Source organism: Quercus lobata, chromosome 6 (assembly GCF_001633185.2).
Source record: "Quercus lobata isolate SW786 chromosome 6, ValleyOak3.0 Primary Assembly, whole genome shotgun sequence".
In the NCBI taxonomy this organism is placed as follows: Eukaryota; Viridiplantae; Streptophyta; class Magnoliopsida; order Fagales; family Fagaceae; genus Quercus; species Quercus lobata.
In genome coordinates this window covers 49668568-49689207 of record NC_044909.1, presented here as the reverse complement: position 1 = coordinate 49689207, position 20640 = coordinate 49668568, and the positions used below count along the sequence as shown (strand labels likewise).

Genomic DNA, 20640 nt, shown 5'->3' with positions numbered 1-20640 from the left:
AAATATCACAAATTTATAATATTTTGAAAAATATATCAGAATATGTTGAACAAAATGAAAAAAAATCTTTTGCTAAAAAAAAAAAAAAAGACCTTGGGTACTACGTGAACAGGCAACGTGCGTGGAAATAGATCTGTATTTTTTTTTTTTTCCTCTAAAGTTTGAGAGAGTTTGAATTTTACACATCCAAATTGTAAAATATCATGGTGTAGAATTCAAACACCTACAAATTTTAGGGAATAAAATCTAAATACTCCAAAAATTTAGAGAGTAAAATCTAAATTTTGAAATGTTAGGGTATAAAAATCAAACACCCCTAAATTTTATGAGGTAAAATCCAAATTTTGAAATTTTAGTGTGTAAAATTCAAATACCCGCAAACTTTAGTGATATAATTTACAATTTAGCCTTGAATAAATTTAAAATTTAAATAATTTAATTAAAAAAAACAAAATTAGAAAACTAAAATAAATTTTAGTCAAACTTAGAGTACACAATTTACATTTTAGCCCAAAAAATATCACAAAATTTATAATATTTTCAAAAATATATCAGAATATGTTGAAAAAAAAAACTTGGGAACTACGTGAACAGACAGCGCGCGTGGGAATGGATCTGTTGATTCTGTTCTTTTGGGAAAATCAAATTTTTTATTGGGTTGTAGGCTTTTTTAAAACAGTGACCATATTTTTTAATTCAAAGAGACGAGATTTTCTCTCGCCTGTCAGAATCAAAACCCCTTCACATTCACAAAACACAAACACACAACACTTCGTATGTAGTACAACTGCGCTCTCTCTTTCTCTCTTCTTCTTGTCTTTTTACTTCAGTTCCGTTTCGCAACAACACCAGAAAAAGAAGCAGAAACACAACAACAACAACAAAAAAAGATCAAAATCACTGGAAAGCAATATATTCTACTTTCAAGCACTTGGGAAAAGAAAGAGAGAGAGAGAGAGAGAGAAAGGTTTTTTCTTTTTTCTTCTTTTTTTTTTCAGTGTTCGGTTTGGCTAAGGATTTTTTCTTTTGTTGTTAGTTCCCTTGTTGTACTTGTTACAAAACGAGTTCGTCGTCCGAGGTATCTCTCTCTTTTTCACTTCTTCGCTGTCTCTGTTTTTTTTCTTCGCAAATGTATTTTTCACTCTTCATGTTTGAGATTATTGTTTTGCTTGTTATTATTTTGTGGGTTTGCGAGGTTGAATTTTACTGTGTGATTACTGATTAGGTCGTTTTGGGGTTTGGATCTTACTTAAGAACTTGTATTTATAAGAGAACCCTTTGGTTAAAGCTTTGTTTGTCCTTTAGATCTAATTGATTTGAAAATTTAAGTTTAGTTGTTCTGTTTGTTTGTAGTTTGTACTAGAGTGGTCAACCTCTATTTTGTCTTAGTTTTTTTTTTGTAAATTAATTGAAAATTTTAAAGATGCCGATTCTTCAGAACTTTGACAATTTGGGCTTTTGGATATGTAGAAATTCTGAACTTGTTGACAATGCATGTGTTGGATTGACTCAGATTTTTTATGTCGTATGTGGGTTTGGTTTGAATTAATATTTATGACATATGTGGTTTCTATGGATTCACTTTTTGCATTGATGAAATGAAATGAAAATTGAGTAATATGCTAATTTTGCTAGTGATTTGTATAGTTAATTAGTTATTTGATTTTATATGTCAATCCCTAAACAATGAATTCAACCATTACTTGGAGACCCTTTTAGGAACTTTCCTTAGAAAAAATGGGAATGGATATTCCTTAATTCAAAACTCTCTACGCCTATAGCCTGGATTTTCTAGAATTATTAGTGTTAGGAAATATGTATTGCAATTTATATGTAAATACATCTAGGAAATCAGGTAGTTATTTAGAATGAAGATACAGTTTGGTAAACCATAGGGAAGTTAGAGTAGTTCAGTAAAGTTAATATTTTTATTCAATGGATCATGGATTAGTGGTTATGCATGATAACATGGGCTAATGTGTATTTAACAAGTACTATTACATTCAAGTTCTTATGTACAGTCCACAATCTACAGTGTCTGCACTATGCTTTCTTGCCACAGAATGTTTCTGGGGGGTTTATTGGCTTTGGTTGGCAGCTAATGACATTCTACCAGCCAGTTGCTAATCCAATGTGTCATTTTTATGCAGTGTTGAAGAATTTATTCAGTTCAGCTAGTTGATGAGGAATTAACTTGTCAGCTCTATGAATACTGATTAGTTCATTGCTGAGCATGGATAAAGTATCATCTGACTGTCCGTATCCAGGTTGCTTCTTCTGTGTCATGAAGGAAGGAAATCCGAGCAAGCGCAGAGCAAGTATACTGAAATTCTTTAGAGAACTTCCTTCACAGGATGATGATGGTCAGGTTCTCCCAATCAGTGGTCTTTGGAATACTGCCATGGCACACCCAAATGACCAGGAGTTTATTGATTTGGGAATATTTGAATGCATGGCTGCACTCATATGGAAGGGCCTAAAAAATCGCCGTTGGCTTGCTCATGACCAAAACATATACATTCCATACTATGCAGCCCATATTATTGGATCCTACACCATGAACATGGAAGAATTTGCAGATAGTGCTGTTCATGCTGGAGTGATCCCTCCATTGGTTGAACTTCTGAGAGGGAGGTTAACTTGGGTTGAACAAAGAGTAGCAGTTCGAGCTTTAGGACACTTGGCTACATATTCCAGCACTTTTCCTGCTTTAGCAAGTCATGGTGAGATTCTGGAGCTTTCCATTCAGCTAGCAATGAGTTCCCTTGAAATAGTTTACTCACATTTTTACCAGTATGTTGATAGAAGGCTAAGTTATCACTGTGATCTGCTTACCCGTGGCATGGGTGGTGTTGAAATGGAGTCCAGAAAGGCAGAAGAATGGGCTAGTCAGTTACAGTGCTGGTCCCTTCAGCTCATCAATTGCTTTGCTTTTAAACCTGAATTTCTTTCTACTATATGCAAGCCTGAATTCTTAATAAAGCTACCAGGAATGTGGGGTGGACTTGTTAATGAAAATTCACCTGCTGGTATTGGTTTATTAAGAACAATCTGCCATCATAAGCTGGGCAGGGGACCTGTTGCTAGCTGTACTGGCATTATTGAAGCATTGTGCAATATTGCTCGATCATCAGATGATTGGCAATATATGGCTATTGATTGTCTTCTATGGTTGCTACAAGACCCAAGTACTTGTCATAAGGTATGTATCTTTCACATTATGCTGCATATACTTCACCTTGCAAACAATTTTAATTTCCAAAGATTCCCGGGAAATCCAAATGGCACAACAGATTTAATTTAAACCTTTTAGTGACTGTTAATGTGGATTATTTAGTTTTTCTTTTGTCCAATTATTAATAATCATTGTCATAAATTTTAGATGTAGAAGCTATGGTCTATTAAATCCTTATATTAAATTTTATTGTTCTCATTTCTTATGTTGAAAACATCACTTATGCTATTTGGATTTGATTTTTATTGTGGACAGTTTTTACCTGTAACAGTAGCCTAAAGTATTGTGTCTTATACTATAAAATGACTATTTCTTACTCTTGAAAAACCCTTTGCATTTAGGAGCCTATCACTTTGTCAAGGGAAATGTGGAATAAATATCTTCTGATGTTTTCGTAGGTATTCCTTGCACGAGTCATGCAAGATGGTTAAGCTTTCCCAAATCGTTTGAACAGGCCCATCATTAATCCTTATCTATATTAAGTTGTCTATTTTTCTGAAGAATCATTATTCATCTGATACAGTTTACGTTTGATCAAGATATCAATTAATAGCAGGATCAATGTCTAACCGAATATTAATGCAAGGCACAACTCTTTTTAGGTTTTCGAAAGTTCTGTCTTACCTCAAAGCATTACCTTTTTTTTTTTTTTTTTTGGATAAGTAAGATGTTTTATTAAAAGAAAGGAAAGCTCAAAATGGCAAGCTTCCCTAAAGAATTACAAACGGACATTCAAATGGTCCAAAAAATCAATTATAGAACAGTATTTCACCTCCACCTAATCACAATGCAATATCCAAACAAAGATCCTAGAAAACTATTTATAATATCCAGTGTTAATTCCTCTTCATCATTGAAAGTCCAATGGTTTCTCTCTGTCCAAACAGTCCACTTTATACAATGGGAGTTGCTTGCCGCACAACCTAGTTTTGATGACGTCTGAACACATCACTCCATGAAAACAGCAAATATATCACCTGCTTTTGCACCATCCTTATCACTCCAAAAGCTGTAAGTGCAAAAGACCACAGCTGTTGGGCCATTGGAAAATGAAGTAGCAGATTTCACAGCTACATTTGCACATTATACATCTATCAACAACCACCATCTTCCTTTTAATAAGATTATCTAAGTTTAGGATAGAATTTATGACTGTTGTTCATGCAAAGAAAGCCACCTTGCATGGTATCTAAGGGAATTGTGATGAAGGGACATGTCTCAAACACTCATAAAAAGATCTTACCCTAAACCTCCCTTTCCCATTCAGAATCCAAAGTAAGCAATCCTATTTCCTTTTGAAATTTGCTTGGAGTAAAGCAAATGTATCAATTCATTCATCCCTTCTAGTTCCCAAATCATGAAAAGTACCAAAGAATCATGGGTTCCAATACAAACTTCTATTATCCCCTCTAAATGAAATCAATTAGTTCATTGTAACATCCTTATTTGCGGCAATCAAATATAAATCTAGGTACAATTCCTTCAATGAATGATCCCCACACCAAATGTCATGCCAAAACCTGATTCTTTTACCATTCCCTGCCCTAAAAGACAAGAAATCAGAGAATCTATCCCAGCCAGCCCAAATGCTTTTCCACAAGCTATATGGTATTCTTGCCATTGCTGTAGTCTAGTCTGCCCAAGCTTGTCACCATTCTTGCATTATGCATGAACACCTCTACATTGAAACATGGTAAGCAGAGCCCCACTCCCTTCTTGTTTTCTGTAGTTAAATGTATAGATTAATATGCCCTATTAATAAATAAATGTTTGTGTACATGTTACTAACTTGTGCATATTGGATTTTGAAAGTTAAAACTAATGGGTCTACTCAAATTGCAATCAAAATTCCATAGATAGAAGCAGGTTTGACTAACTGTTTTGCTATCATAGGATAAACTGTTAATTATGCAAGCACTTGGAGTCCATAGACAAAAATTCGCTCCTTTATTTTTTCAGAGACCAGCATTCTTATGCTTTTGAGAGCAGCTCATATTGGGTTGACTATCACCAAAATTAATACTAAGGTTGAGTGCTATCATATTGTTATCTTTTAGTTTACAGTAAATCACTGAAATGTGTTTCATAAGGTGCTAATGGCAACTGGCTTACTGCTAACTTATAGAGAACTTACTTTTCAGTGGCTTTTGAGGCGCCCCTTGATGTGAAATTCAAGACAAATGTCTCAAAGCATAACCTTTAGGCTTAATTCTAGGCTCACACCAAGATTTTAAGGCTTTCATTCGCCATTTTCTTTTCACCTTAAGCCTCACTATATGTATGAAACATGCACCTCATATGAGTTCTTTTCAACTCTATAGCTTTTTGGTTCCTTTAATGTTCAATCACTACTTTATTCTTTAAATTATATTGTATGACTGAAGATGAATAAAAGCTCTGCAGCACAAATAAGTGCCTTTATGAATAGGACAATTAAGAAAGGCAACATATTGGAGATGCTATAATCAGATCTTGTATCTTGAAAATTGAAGACTGTGTTTTGATATGGACTTCATGGTTGCATGTCACTAGCTTTAAACTTTGTGTTTGAGGTCCTGCCTTAATTAGGGAGCTCAAATGGCAAGCCTGCTGGAAACCTAACAATATCATAAACTCCTTTTTCAGTCTACAACCTAATATTGGTAATGTGATATGGAGTTCTCTGCCTTAAATGCTGTTTACAAAGATGCACTCTACATTGTTGGAACCTTGTTCATTCAAAATGTAATATAGTTTTGCTTCACATTGCCTTGCCATGTTTTCTAGGTTACAGTTGGTAATTTAAGAATTAATTTCAAATTTTGACAGTTTGAAGTATCATTTTGCACCTTTTTTTTTTTATAGGTAAGAAAAAGATTTATTGAAAAAAGATAAGCATGAGAAAACACAAGGTTCACGATAGTGAACAAGAAGAAAAAAAGAGGTAAAAAAAAAGCAAACAAACACTAAGCTATACTAGAGACAAATAAAATCCGAGATAGTAGAACAATCTGAAAGGCTCCAACATCGAGACCAATCAAAAAGGGTCTGTCTGCATAACTCCAACATCTGATCCAATGACTTTCCTGTATCCTCAAAAGAACGCCGATTCCGTTCAGTCCAAATATTCCACATTAAACAACCCAGAACCAGATTCCAAATATCAGAATTATATTTCCCAAGCCAATGATACCAATAGAAAAATAAGTCTGCAACGGAACCTAGCATGACCCAATCAATCCCAAACAGCCGAAGCATAAACATCCACAGAGAATGAGCAACCGGACAGGAAATCAGCAAGTGGTCCACAGATTCCTCATTACAACAACACATACAACAATGATTTGCCAAAATGCGGCCATGGAGCATAAGATTATCCAAAGTAAGGATCTGACCATGAGCTGCTGTCCACATAAAGAATGCCACCCTTCTAGGAACTTTTACTTTCCAAATGCCCTTCCAAGGGAAAGTAGGAAAAGTTACATTTCGAATCTTATTATAAAAAGACTGAACATCAAACTTCCCACTTCTGTTAAGACACCAAAAAAGTCTGTCACTACCTTCACCCCTAGGAATTCAAGTTTGAATGAAGTGAAAAAGGGAATAGGAAGCAGCCAACTCCCAATCATTAAATTCCCTATAAAATCTTAAGCTCCATACTCTAACATTATCATTTTGCACTTACTTATCAAAAAAAAGAAGTATCATTTTGTGGGGCTATGATTGAGTGAACACCATGATAAACTTCTTAGGAAGAATCAACTTATACTTGACTATAATACTTCCTGACTTGTTTTTCAGGTTATCGATAAGGCGGTACCAGCACTTGTAGATCTTGCAGAGATATCAGCTCTAGGTGATCACAAGAAGCTTGGTGATACCATTGTATCTGTTCTTCAGGAATGCATCCAATCACAAGGGAATGGACGTAACTCTCTCAGCAACCGCACAAAAGAACAGATCGAGGAACTACTAAATTCTAGGCAGAGATTGAAATGGGAAAAGAGCATGCCAAAGGAGGATCTCCACATTAAACAGGCAGCAGCCCTAGTGGTCAAGCTTGAGGGAAATTCCCTCTTTTCATCAGGTAATATATCTGGAGCTGCATCAAAGTACTCAGAAGCATTGGCATTGTGTCCAATGAGATCCAAGAAAGAAAGAGTGGTTTTGTACAGTAATCGAGCTCAGTGTTATCTTCTTTTGCAACAACCTTTGTTTGCCATAAGTGATGCTACACGTGCTCTTTGTCTTCACAATCCTCTTAACCGTCATGCCAAAAGTTTATGGAGAAGAGCTCAGGCATATGACATGCTGGGTTTAGCTAAAGAGAGTTTGTTAGATGCCATTCTGTTCATAAATGAGTGCTCTCAATCAAATGACCCTGATCTGTCATTGAGGCAAAATAAGGTTCCTGACTATGCTGAACGATTAGTGAAGAAGCAGATGCGTGCAGCTTGGTTATTCAGGGAGGCAGCTATCAAACATGGGGGTGTCCATTGTGAGGGTGATGCTGGTGACATCTATGGCCGAGAGACTGATGATTCCGAGTGGGAGACAGCTAGTGAAAGTGATATTGGAAATGATGGAAGAGATGAGATGGGTGATGATGATGATGATGACAGTGAATGGAAGAATGAGGACGAGAGGAAAGATAAATATGATAAACCCTCGATAAAAGGTATTGTTTGAGACTTCTATAACTGCTAACTTTATGTACTCGGTGTTTTGGATCTTTAAGAATGCTGAGGGCAAGTGGTCCATATGTGGAGAGTAATCCCACAATCCAATTTGCCCAACCTATAAAATGATGTTAACTGGCCGTGATGAAAAATTTAATCATATGATGAATCAAATTTTTCTATGGTCAAAGGTGATATTTATGTGAAACTCTAGAAGAGTTAAATTAAATGGTTTCCATCAACAGTTAAGTGTGTGCTTTACTTAAAAAATAATGATAATAATAAATAAATAAATAAAGAAAAGATAACTGTCTGGAAATAAAAAGAAAATGGTTCTTGCATATAGTTGTTGGTTCTCTCAGTGAAAATACTACTTCACTGTGATATGATAATAATGCTTAATTCGTGTGGCAAAATTATAAATAGGCTAAAATATCTTTAAAGATTACCCCTTATTCTTTTTGTCTATTTTAAGGTACCTCCTGCTTTTGGTTTTCATAACTTCAGAGTTGGACATAGTTTATATACAACCCAGTTTCCTCCAAACTAGGTTTGGTAGCACAATTAAAAATTGACTAGTATCTTTGTCACATGACCAATTAAATGAGCTATCAGATCCAAAGAAGTCTTTACCTGCTTAGTTATGCCACTTGCCACCCCCACCACTGGTGGTGGCTCCTAAGATCAATCCCTCTCTCTTACTAAAGCTGAACCACCATGAACGAGTGTCAAGATCCTCTCACTGTTCCTCACAGACCCACTCTCTCTCTTTGATCTAAAGCGGAGGCTGCCACTCCATGACGGCGATTCTTAGCTTGGTTTGACCGAGTCTAAACCCCCACCCTCTCTCCCTCTAAAGCCTAACCCTCACATCTCTCATATCTCTCTCTACCTTAATTTTTTCTCTCTGGCGATGGTTCTTTGATTTTGGGGCTGTTGTTTTGGAGATCTAACTGAGCCATGGTGAGGACTAGAAATAGTGAATGGTTATGAAATGGGTATTTGCAAAAGTTGGGTTTTAGGGGCTGAGGGGAGAACACGAGTTGGGTTTGTAAGGGATTGGTGGAGATAGAAGTGGGTTAGGAGTTGTAAGGGCAGAGAGAGAAAAGGTGATGCAGAACGTGTAGGTGAATAGTAGTAAATAAAAGAACAAAACAAAAACCCAAGGCTTCACCACCTTGGGGTGTTTGGCATCATCACTAAATGTACAACACAAATCAGAAAATATCCTCTTATTTCAAAATACTCTACCACAGAATGTTTGGGGTGCCTCTTCTTATAGGTTCCAGATTACAACCATAATAAATGGCCACTGATTTGAAGGTACGGAAGTCAAAAACAAGGGCTACAAAGATCAATTTGAAGATACTGAGGACAAAAGGGGTAGTAGTACAACAACCCTCACACACCCCCCCCCCCCCCAAAAAAAAAAGAAAAGAAAATAACTATCTAATCTATCTGGTGTTCGAACCAACTCCCCCAAGGTGAGAGAGACTCAACCTTGTCGCCTACACCTCCCCTAAACTCTTGTAATAGGTGGGTGATGTCCTTGATCTAGTGATGTATCCACGCCACTCTGGTAGTGCTTGAATAAATATGGATCAAGTTGCTGTAGATCGTCTCTGATAATCCAAGTGCAGACAGACTTCAGACATTCTTGCCAGAGAACCTAAAAGCATTGAATCGTTCCACCCTTAGTGAAAACATCCTACAATCCAAAATAGCATCAATGGATTCTTTATGGGCTTGTGGAATGTGTAGTGGGGCAGGGTTAGGTGTAGGGCTAGTTTTTTTTTTTGGGGGGGGGGGGGGGGAGGGGGGCGGGTGGGTGTGTAACAAATAGGTCATAGTGATTGCTGGATCTTTGTATGCAACTAAATCCTCAATGTTAAAATTCAAGCTAATGCCATAATCATAGGGAAGATCAATAACATACGCATTCTGGCCTACCTGCTTTAGAACTATGAACGGCCCAACGCTACAAGCTTGCAATTTCCTAATGGTCCAATTAGGCCTAATACGGATATGACATAGTCCCCTACATTAAACTCTAGGTATCAATGATGAGAATCAACCCTAATTTTGTAACAAGCATTGCTCTCATGAATATGCTTACTAATCTCTTTGTGCAAGTCATGAACGTGCCGAGCAAAAGACTTGGTGGATTCAAACATACGAACATGAGGTGACATAGGGAGGAGGCTTGGCCTTGTAACCATGCACCACCTTAAATGGGCTCATGCCAATGGTTCTATTAGCTGAGTTATTGTATGCAAATTGGTTTGTAGGGAGGATAGTGGCCCAATTTTGAGTGTTCACCCACTAGCCACTGCAACAAATTCCCTAGGCTTTGATGACAACCTTAATCTGGCCATCTGGGGATGATATGTTGTATAGAACTTCAATTTCGTATTGACAAGGTACCTGATGCAGGGAATGTGATGGGCTGTTTGTGTATGGTTTAGAAACAATGAAAGGTTGAGTTGCTTAGAACACATTGATAGGTGGATAAGTACCTCTGCAAGAACACACAGTTCCAAATAGCATGCAAAGGCTAACAATTCATTCAATTACCAGAAACTGATTTACAAAGAGCTTACATTCTATTACTTAGACTAGTTGTTTGGCATTGGCAGCCTCTAGATGGTTGACAAGTGTCTAAATCCTATCGGCTAATGCTTAAGAAATCATCTAACTAACTAACTAATTAGTTACAAGAGGATTAGGATATAGCAACTTGAAATTGCCCTGCATCAGTGCCACAGGGTTTTTCAAAAATAACCCATAAAGCCAACGTCCCTGTTTGACACGATGGACTTGGGGAGGCCATACAATTTTACAACTTCTTCAAAATACAACCTGGCAATTTTGGACGCATCTGACTTCTTGCTTAGAGCAGGGGAGGACCTATTGAAAACAATGAGAATGGACTCAAGCTTCTTAATGGTTAGAGGGAGGCCTAACACAAATTCCATGCTGATATCTTGCCATGGTCTATTGGGTATGGGCAGGGAGTGTAAAGGCCAACATTTTGCTTACAATGTTTGGCCAGTTGACATTGGTGACATTGATCAGTTACCTTGGCAAATGATGGTTGGGTATTTTGATGGCACAATAGGTAGATTTTTTTTTTTTTTTTTTTTTTTTTTTTTTTTTTTTTTTTTTGGTTTTTTTTTTTTTTTTGTTTGGTTTTGTTTGTTTGTTTGTTTGGTTTGGAAGGTTGGGTTTTTGGATTGGTTGTGGTTGTAGGTGTTACGTTTTGAAGGGGTGGGGGCTCTCAGGTTGAGAGTTGTGCAAGGGGAAGGGTGGTGGGACTCACGGGTTTTGGGGGATTTGTGGTAGGATTTGGGGTCTGTTTGTGGGCAGCAGCGGCTTGATTGGGCTTGTTCAAGATGTCATGGGGTAAGTACTTGAAATGCGAGTCATGATTTTACCAGGTCTGTGAATGAAGCTTCTTCTGTGTTTTGTTATGGCTAAGTTGTGTAGGGGTGCTGTTCTGAGTGTGGATGGGACTTGCTGTTTTAGGCTTAGAATAGTGGGGGTTGGGTTGGTGGGATCAAAAACACTCTGATACAAAGTTGATGCAGAATGTTTAGGTGAATAGTAGTAACTTAAAGAACAAAACATAACCCAAGGCTTCACCACGTTGGGGTGTTTGGCATCACCACCAAACGTAAAACACAAATCAGACAATATCTTCTTATTTCAAAACACGCTACCACAAAATTTCTGGGGAGCCTCTTCTTATAGTTTATTGACAGTATGATTGATGGTCTATTTCTCTTAATACAAAGTTCTGGAAAATTGAAATCTTTACAAAATCAAAATCCAATTATAATAACTGTACCCTAAACATATAATTTTTTTTCCAATATAATCTACAAATATTAATTCCATGATTGGGTGTCAATGTTTAAACTACTGTTTGTGCAGTGTAAAATTTAAAACGGATTTGACTTTTTGGTGGTAGATGTTTAAAGCTAAGCTTGTCTGCAGGTTTTTTTTTTTATATTTTATATTTTTTATTTAAACCATATCCTGTGCTCTGCTCTGCAAAAAGTTAGTTTGGCATGAATTGTTATGTGGTAGGTTTAAGGCCTTTTGTCTCTTGGACCATGTAATAAATTGGAGAGGATCGATAACTAATCATCTTAATGTGTTTTGAAGATTGAATATTATAATATTTTTTATTCATTGCAAAGTTTGTTGCCTTTTTCAGTTTTATTTTTCACTTGCCAAGTTCTTATATGGTGTTTATTTTGTTCTTTTTGTGCCTTTCATGTTGGACTCGTTAATTTTGTGTTAGAACCTTGATATGGAACAGACATAAAGCATGGATACAATGTGCAGCTTGCGGAGGATGAACCATGAATTGTAGATGAGTGAACCATCATCAAACAGAAACACTTATTGTGACATACATAACAAGGCCATGAATGAAGCAGATTTGTTGGGTTTCACGTTCGGCACCTATAGCGACCTTGATAGCAGTGGCAGTTGTAACTTCCATCTCATATCAAGCAGCTTGGAAAGGAAACATGTTTTGGGTCATTGTGTTTGAGAGCAAAAACTTGTTTTATATCATTGTTATTATTATCATTTTCTTTTCTTTTTCATTTTCATTTTTTAACAAAATTTTCTTATTAAAATCAACTGTAGAAAAATGAACAAAGATTTTGAGTCTAGAGTATGTGAAACTTTTCAAGTGATGTAAGAGGCTTGTATATATAAAACCTTGGGGTTTATTGAATTTGAAATGCATATTTCTGTATTTGAATGATATGTTCTTTCTCTGAGTTTATAAGAGTGCATTTGGATGCACTTTATTGATTGTTTGGTTGCTGAAAGTATAGTAGAAAGGTGAGGAAAATTATTTTTTCATTGTGGAACCTGCCAAGAGAAGCTGGTATTTTTTGGCTTGACAAACGCACACAAGCTCACATTATTAAGCATATTGTCCCAAGAAATATTCTCATAATCATGTTAGTAATTTACTTGGATTATTGCTGTTGCAAAAGTAGGGTGCTTCTTCTTGGTGGGTCTTTTTCAGAAAGTGTCTGCAGACTTTGAGGCAGTGTTATTTTCATTTCTGAAAGTGCCTGCATTAGAAATGCACTGGCTAGGAATATGTCGGTTTTCAATTGTCTAAACATCATCATTAGAAATGCACTGGCTAGGAATGTGGCAACTTACGCCTATGGTCTTTTGGTGAAATGTATAAAGAAAAGTTTTTTTTTTTTTTTTTTTTTTTTTGGGAGGGGGGGGTTGGTTGTTGTTGTTTGTTTTGTTTTTTTTTTTTTTTTTTGGTTTTGTTTGTTTGTTTGTTTGGTTTGGAAGGTTGGGTTTTTGGATTGGTTGTGGTTGTAGGTGTTACGTTTTGAAGGGGTGGGGGCTCTCAGGTTGAGAGTTGTGCAAGGGGAAGGGTGGTGGGACTCACGGGTTTTGGGGGATTTGTGGTAGGATTTGGGGTCTGTTTGTGGGCAGCAGCGGCTTGATTGGGCTTGTTCAAGATGTCATGGGGTAAGTACTTGAAATGCGAGTCATGATTTTACCAGGTCTGTGAATGAAGCTTCTTCTGTGTTTTGTTATGGCTAAGTTGTGTAGGGGTGCTGTTCTGAGTGTGGATGGGACTTGCTGTTTTAGGCTTAGAATAGTGGGGGTTGGGTTGGTGGGATCAAAAACACTCTGATACAAAGTTGATGCAGAATGTTTAGGTGAATAGTAGTAACTTAAAGAACAAAACATAACCCAAGGCTTCACCACGTTGGGGTGTTTGGCATCACCACCAAACGTAAAACACAAATCAGACAATATCTTCTTATTTCAAAACACGCTACCACAAAATTTCTGGGGAGCCTCTTCTTATAGTTTATTGACAGTATGATTGATGGTCTATTTCTCTTAATACAAAGTTCTGGAAAATTGAAATCTTTACAAAATCAAAATCCAATTATAATAACTGTACCCTAAACATATAATTTTTTTTCCAATATAATCTACAAATATTAATTCCATGATTGGGTGTCAATGTTTAAACTACTGTTTGTGCAGTGTAAAATTTAAAACGGATTTGACTTTTTGGTGGTAGATGTTTAAAGCTAAGCTTGTCTGCAGGTTTTTTTTTTTATATTTTTTATTTTTTATTTAAACCATATCCTGTGCTCTGCTCTGCAAAAAGTTAGTTTGGCATGAATTGTTATGTGGTAGGTTTAAGGCCTTTTGTCTCTTGGACCATGTAATAAATTGGAGAGGATCGATAACTAATCATCTTAATGTGTTTTGAAGATTGAATATTATAATATTTTTTATTCATTGCAAAGTTTGTTGCCTTTTTCAGTTTTATTTTTCACTTGCCAAGTTCTTATATGGTGTTTATTTTGTTCTTTTTGTGCCTTTCATGTTGGACTCGTTAATTTTGTGTTAGAACCTTGATATGGAACAGACATAAAGCATGGATACAATGTGCAGCTTGCGGAGGATGAACCATGAATTGTAGATGAGTGAACCATCATCAAACAGAAACACTTATTGTGACATACATAACAAGGCCATGAATGAAGCAGATTTGTTGGGTTTCACGTTCGGCACCTATAGCGACCTTGATAGCAGTGGCAGTTGTAACTTCCATCTCATATCAAGCAGCTTGGAAAGGAAACATGTTTTGGGTCATTGTGTTTGAGAGCAAAAACTTGTTTTATATCATTGTTATTATTATCATTTTCTTTTCTTTTTCATTTTCATTTTTTAACAAAATTTTCTTATTAAAATCAACTGTAGAAAAATGAACAAAGATTTTGAGTCTAGAGTATGTGAAACTTTTCAAGTGATGTAAGAGGCTTGTATATATAAAACCTTGGGGTTTATTGAATTTGAAATGCATATTTCTGTATTTGAATGATAGTGTGAATGTATGCTTTTCATTTGATATGTTCTTTCTCTGAGTTTATAAGAGTGCATTTGGATGCACTTTATTGATTGTTTGGTTGCTGAAAGTATAGTAGAAAGGTGAGGGAAATTATTTTTTCATTGTGGAACCTGCCAAGAGAAGCTGGTATTTTTTGGCTTGACAAACGCACACAAGCTCACATTATTAAGCATATTGTCCCAAGAAATATTCTCATAATCATGTTAGTAATTTACTTGGATTATTGCTGTTGCAAAAGTAGGGTGCTTCTTCTTGGTGGGTCTTTTTCAGAAAGTGTCTGCAGACTTTGAGGCAGTGTTATTTTCATTTCTGAAAGTGCCTGCATTAGAAATGCACTGGCTAGGAATATGTCGGTTTTCAATTGTCTAAACATCATCATTAGAAATGCACTGGCTAGGAATGTGGCAACTTACGCCCATGGTCTTTAGGTGAAATGGATAAGGATTTTTTTTTTTTTTTTTTTTTTTTTTGGGGTTAAAAAATAAGGGATAGGTTAAAATGCATTAAATTTTTTATCAAGTAATATTTTTATATATTTTTTAAAAAAATAAAGTCAAATTGTACACATATGTTAAAAAAAAATCATAATAAACTTGTGCGTGTAAGTCAATTAATCATTAAGAATTATATTTTCTTTTTAAAAAAGTGTGCATTACAACTTTTAATTTAATATTTATTAATTTTTAATGTGCATTCTTGAGACACTTGTTGACGAGTTTTAAAGATGACAGCTTCTATTTTTGAAATATGATCTTCAATAGTGACATTATTTTATTGGACCAAAATGGCCACAAATAGGTGTGTTTTGTAATTTAGTACAACTTATTTTTGTTATTATTTTATTTAGTTTAAAACTCAAATAACAAAAATATAATAATATTCAAATAAAAATAAAAATTTGAAAATTATATGCAAATGAATAAAGTTAATGTCTCGATTGACGGATTTTCTTAGCGCATTTGTAAGTAGACAATTTTATAAAAGTTTTAATAGCACTTTCATTATAAAAAATTATCAACAAAATTAATTTTTTTTTCCATCAAATTTTTTTAAAAATAATTGTTAAATCAATACTCTTAGAAAATTTGTTAACTATTTTCAAAGTTATTAGGAAATGTTAAAGCCTTAAAGAATGTTCTAAAAGCATTGGTTTAGAAATATTTTATGAAAAAATTAATTTTTTAACGACTTTTTTTATTTTTATAAAAATTATGTCAAAACTTTGTTAATATAATTTATTAACAATTACTATGGACACTCATGACAGGAACAGAGTTAATAAACAGTTGGATGTTGTTAGTTATATTCCAAATAATGGAAAATGACTGAATGAGAACCATGTGTCAATAATTTGGAGAGGTAAGACAGTTTGATGTCCTAATATTAAAAGGCGTTGACGAGAAAGAAGTATCCCCTCAATGATTTATTTATTTATTTTTAAATCATTTTGGCACCAGTGTATTTTTGCCTCAATTATTTTGTGGTCAATTATAAATGATTGGTTGTCATTTTTTCTTAATTTTTTTTTTATCATCCACAATCAATCATGTGGGCAATTATAATAAAAATTATAGTGTATTATGTGGTTTAGAATTCTTTTTTTATTTATTTTTATAAACAAAACATTTTCACAACAAATTATAAATGATTAATTGTTATTGATTTTAATTTAAATCTACTGTTGAGATTAATTTTTTACACCACCTATAACAATTCGTTTTATTTATAATTCGTTGTGAAAATGTTATCAAAAATAACATTTAAAAAAAATAAATAAAAAAAAATTTAAAAAAAAAAAAAAAAAAAAACACCCAATCCACTCTCATACTGCACATCCCAAGGGATTCACATCAAACGTCAGGCCCTAGATAAGGACGCAGTCGTTGAGATATTTGTTTTCTTATGCGCACGGATACGATTGTAACTTGCAATTAACATAGGCATCGTATTACGAATTACTCTTACAGACCACGTATGTGTATGTACTATATAATATATATATATATATATATATATATACTCACTAGTCTCATCGTAATTTAAAAAAACACTGCCTACGTTTATAAAAGCGGTGGAGCAATTAGAGAAAGAGAGTCAAAAAGAAAGACAAAGAAAAAAAGAAAGCAATATAATGAAATTTATTAAAAACAAATGGAATGCTCATACATTTTAATTGAGTTTTGAGTTATTATCTTCCTTTGAAAGTAGTGAGAAAGTTATAATAGATGTACTTGATTTGATTTGTCTTTTAGAATGCGAAGAAGAAATAGAAAAAATGATAAAGACGGAGAGATATATAGAATGAAGTAACTGTTTGTTATTGAGAATGTGATAATAAATATGTTCAAGAGAACAAGGAATATTTTGATTTTCAAAAAAAAAAAAAGAGAACAAGGAAAAAAAAAAAACATAACTTTTTTTAAAAATAAAAAATGAATTTTAAAAAATAAAAACCGATTGTTGGTAAACTGCTTTTTTAAATTAGTAGTTTTACATATTTAATCCTATTATTTAAGTTTTTTAAATATGTGAGTTTGAGGATATTTTAAGCATCAAAAAAGTATGAATCAAAATAGGAGAAACAACTTTTTTAAATTTATCTAAAATTTAGGAATTTTAAAATTAATAATTTTACATGTATAACCCTATTATTTAAACTTTCTAAATAGGTGAATTTTAGGCGTAAAAAAATAGGAATTTAAACAGGAAAAACTCCTTAAATAGAAGTATATACATATAGTTTCGGAGTGTCAAGTTTTTTCGATCATGGAATATGGTAAAAGCCAAGAGCCATGGTTCCACATCCATTCAAGGTATTGGGTTCAAATTCATGGTTTTAATTATTGAATTTAAAAAAAAAAAAAAAAAAAAAAAAAAAAAAAAAAAAAAACCTAACATCAATGGCACATCAATTGATAAATTTTATGTGTAATAACTAACATCACTTTTTGGTTATTTTCAATCAAAAAATCATTTAAAAATAAAATATAATTGGTCAATCACTATGTTTTTCAGAAAATTTTGTAGACATTTTTTTTCTTCTAGTCAGCTTAAAAGCTGGAACCCCACTTCATGTTATAAAATAATAAATAAATAACTTGATTTGTGATTCGTCTAGATATAATCTAATTTTTTTGGGTAATGCTATAGACACAAACTATTTTACAATATTTTTACAAACTGCTGATTTGGTTTTAGCATTTACCAAATAATTATTGGTAAATAAAAATGTGATGTTAATGGTGCTCCATATTAAAACTAATAATAATTTGCCACGTCAATAATTTATAAAAATATTGTAAAATAATTTGTAACTGTAGCATTACTCTATTTTTCTACTTAATTTTAATTTTCTATTAGTTGACACCTTCATATATTGTGAAAATGTCATGAGATCTTGTTGTGAAATAAAAAAGAACTCTTGCATTAAAAAAAAAAATTATAATCAAAATGTAAATATAGTTTTTTAGCTATAGTAAAGTAGATTCTCAAAAAGGAATGAAATGGGTGGGAAAAAAGGCTACAATAAGTTACGAGATTAAGATGTTTGTGTCTAGTTTGGGAGAGACATACTTGATTCTTGAAAATTATCTTCAAAAAATGGCTTTTGTTAATGAATACCCCAAGTGTAGTGATTAAGGTGCATTTAATTCTTTATTAAATAGTATTTTTGTACATTTTTCAAAAAATAAAATCAAAATGTACACATATAAAAAAAACACACACACACACATAATTACAACGGGCTTATGTGTGCAAGCCAATGAATAATAATAAGTTTATTTTATCACCACTTACTTTTGGCGTGATAGTCATTCTATAAATACAAGTTATTATGAAGTGGCGGGGAGGGTCATGGTTTAAGTTTTTATAATGAAGTTTCACATACATATATGCTAAATGATGATGATGTGGTCTTACCTAAGTGAATGAGGTTGTCATCTCGGCTTTTATGTTGATTATTATGAATGGGTTATTTGACACTAAAATTAAAAAAATAAACTGGATATGTGAAGCAATGGACTAATTTTAGATTCAATTTTGGGTTATGATTGTGATTCTAATTTGTAGGAAATTGTATAAAAGTGGTGACTAATACAATTTGCAATACTCTAGGCCTTCAAGCCTAAAAGGTTGAGTTGATGGGTAATATGATTGACATTGTGTTTATAAACGTAATAATATTTTGGAAAGAATAAATAGTAACTCATTAAGATTGTTATGAATAAATCAAACATAATTCACATTCCCATAAATATAATAATCATATTTATAAATTAAATTAAATGTGGGCATAGTTACATTTCTGAGCATCTAGGTTCTTTGAGAACCTAGATGTTGAGGGTCATGTTAGATTTTCCAAACCAAACACTGCCTGTAAGTAACAGGAAGAGGGGAAAAAAAAAAAAACCTTTCTTAAAATTGAAAATCCCATAGACCAACTACGAACAAATAAACTATAATAAAAAAATATATTACAACACCAAAGGTTATGCAAAAATTTAAGTAGACGACAACTAGAAGAATAATATCACCTACAAAATAAGAAATACAATCTCGACATAACAAAGGCGTAAGCGTCACTCAATGAAACTAATACCACAATGAGATCACTATTGTTATTATTTTATTTATTGAGAGAAAGGCAATGAGATCAAAGTTGTTGCACTTTTATTAAAAAAAAGAAAATCGTTGCACTTATTTATTTATTTTTGATAAAAAGGAAACAACTTTTATTAAGAAAACTTAACTAAAGTTGGCTAAAGTAAAGTTACAGAAACTAGGCGTGAAGGAATATCCTTTATTCATATTGTCATCGATAAATCGCCAACAAGTCTAGTATGACTAGACAGGTTGGCACTTTAAGTGTTTTATGATTATATTTTTGTTTTTGTTTTTAAATTTTTTTTTTTTTTTTTTTTTTTTGAGTTTCAATTTATGACGACCGTTTTTAAAAACTTTACCAATTGAGTTAATTGAGGAGATGTGCTACGTCTATAATATTTTTACAATATTTTTACAATAAATCATAGGTGGTTAGTTGTTATTGGTTCAAATTTGAACCTAATACCAAGATTACTTTTTTGTTCCAATAATAACAACCAGTAACAACTTGCTACTTAAGATTTGTTGTAAAAATGTTGTGAAAATATTGTAAACATATCATTTATCTTAATTGAAACCTATTTTTAAAATTTTTATTTCATACTATAAAGAAGAAGGTTTATTTTATTTTATTTTATATTTTTTACGTGTATATTACTAACTATGATACCCACTCCAGTATTTATGGATAGGTGATATATTACACTTCACTTTAAGATGCTATATATCATTTAATGAATTTACCAACCATTCGTTTAGAATTTTTAGGTAATTCTACCAAGATTACTAAAAATGAGTAAATTAAATTTTATCTAATTAACATTTGGAAAAAATAATGTTAATTATCATAATTTCTAAAATATTTATATATATATATAGATAATTATTTTTTTGAAAATCTTTTTTAAATGGATTAAATTTTAAGAAATCTAAAATGGTGGGGATTACTCTATTTTTTTTTTTGAGAGGGGTGGGGATTACTCTAAAAAAACAAACAAAGGATCCTAAAATCCTAATTTCAGGTGTCACCTGGTTGTCAGTTATTATTACAGACAATAAATATTGTTGACGTATAAGATTACTAAATACCATAAAGATTTAAAAAAAAGTCATTGCCCATAAAGATTTAAAAAAAAGAAAAAGAAAGAAAATATACCCCATTGCCCAAAATTACTAAATACCAAATATTCAGGACAAAAAAAAAAAAGAAGAAGAGT

The 20640-nt window shown here is 33.2% G+C and overlaps 1 protein-coding gene across 4 annotated transcripts; it reads left to right on the top strand.

The window, feature by feature from the left end:
* Positions 1-948: 948 nt before the first annotated feature.
* On the top strand, positions 949-12675 carry LOC115994299. Of its 4 annotated transcripts, none has more exons than XM_031118383.1 (4): positions 949-967; positions 2151-3202; positions 7016-7892; positions 12218-12675. In XM_031118383.1, the coding sequence occupies exons 2-4, from the start codon at positions 2234-2236 to the stop codon at positions 12262-12264; spliced, it is 1893 nt and encodes a 630-aa protein (XP_030974243.1). In that variant the 5' UTR covers positions 949-967; positions 2151-2233; the 3' UTR covers positions 12265-12675. The 4 variants fall into 4 exon arrangements, with proteins under 4 accessions (XP_030974243.1, XP_030974244.1, XP_030974242.1 ...); XM_031118384.1 differs by having other exon boundaries at positions 959-1078; positions 12244-12675; XM_031118382.1 differs by having other exon boundaries at positions 959-1078.
* Positions 12676-20640: the final 7965 nt, after the last annotated feature.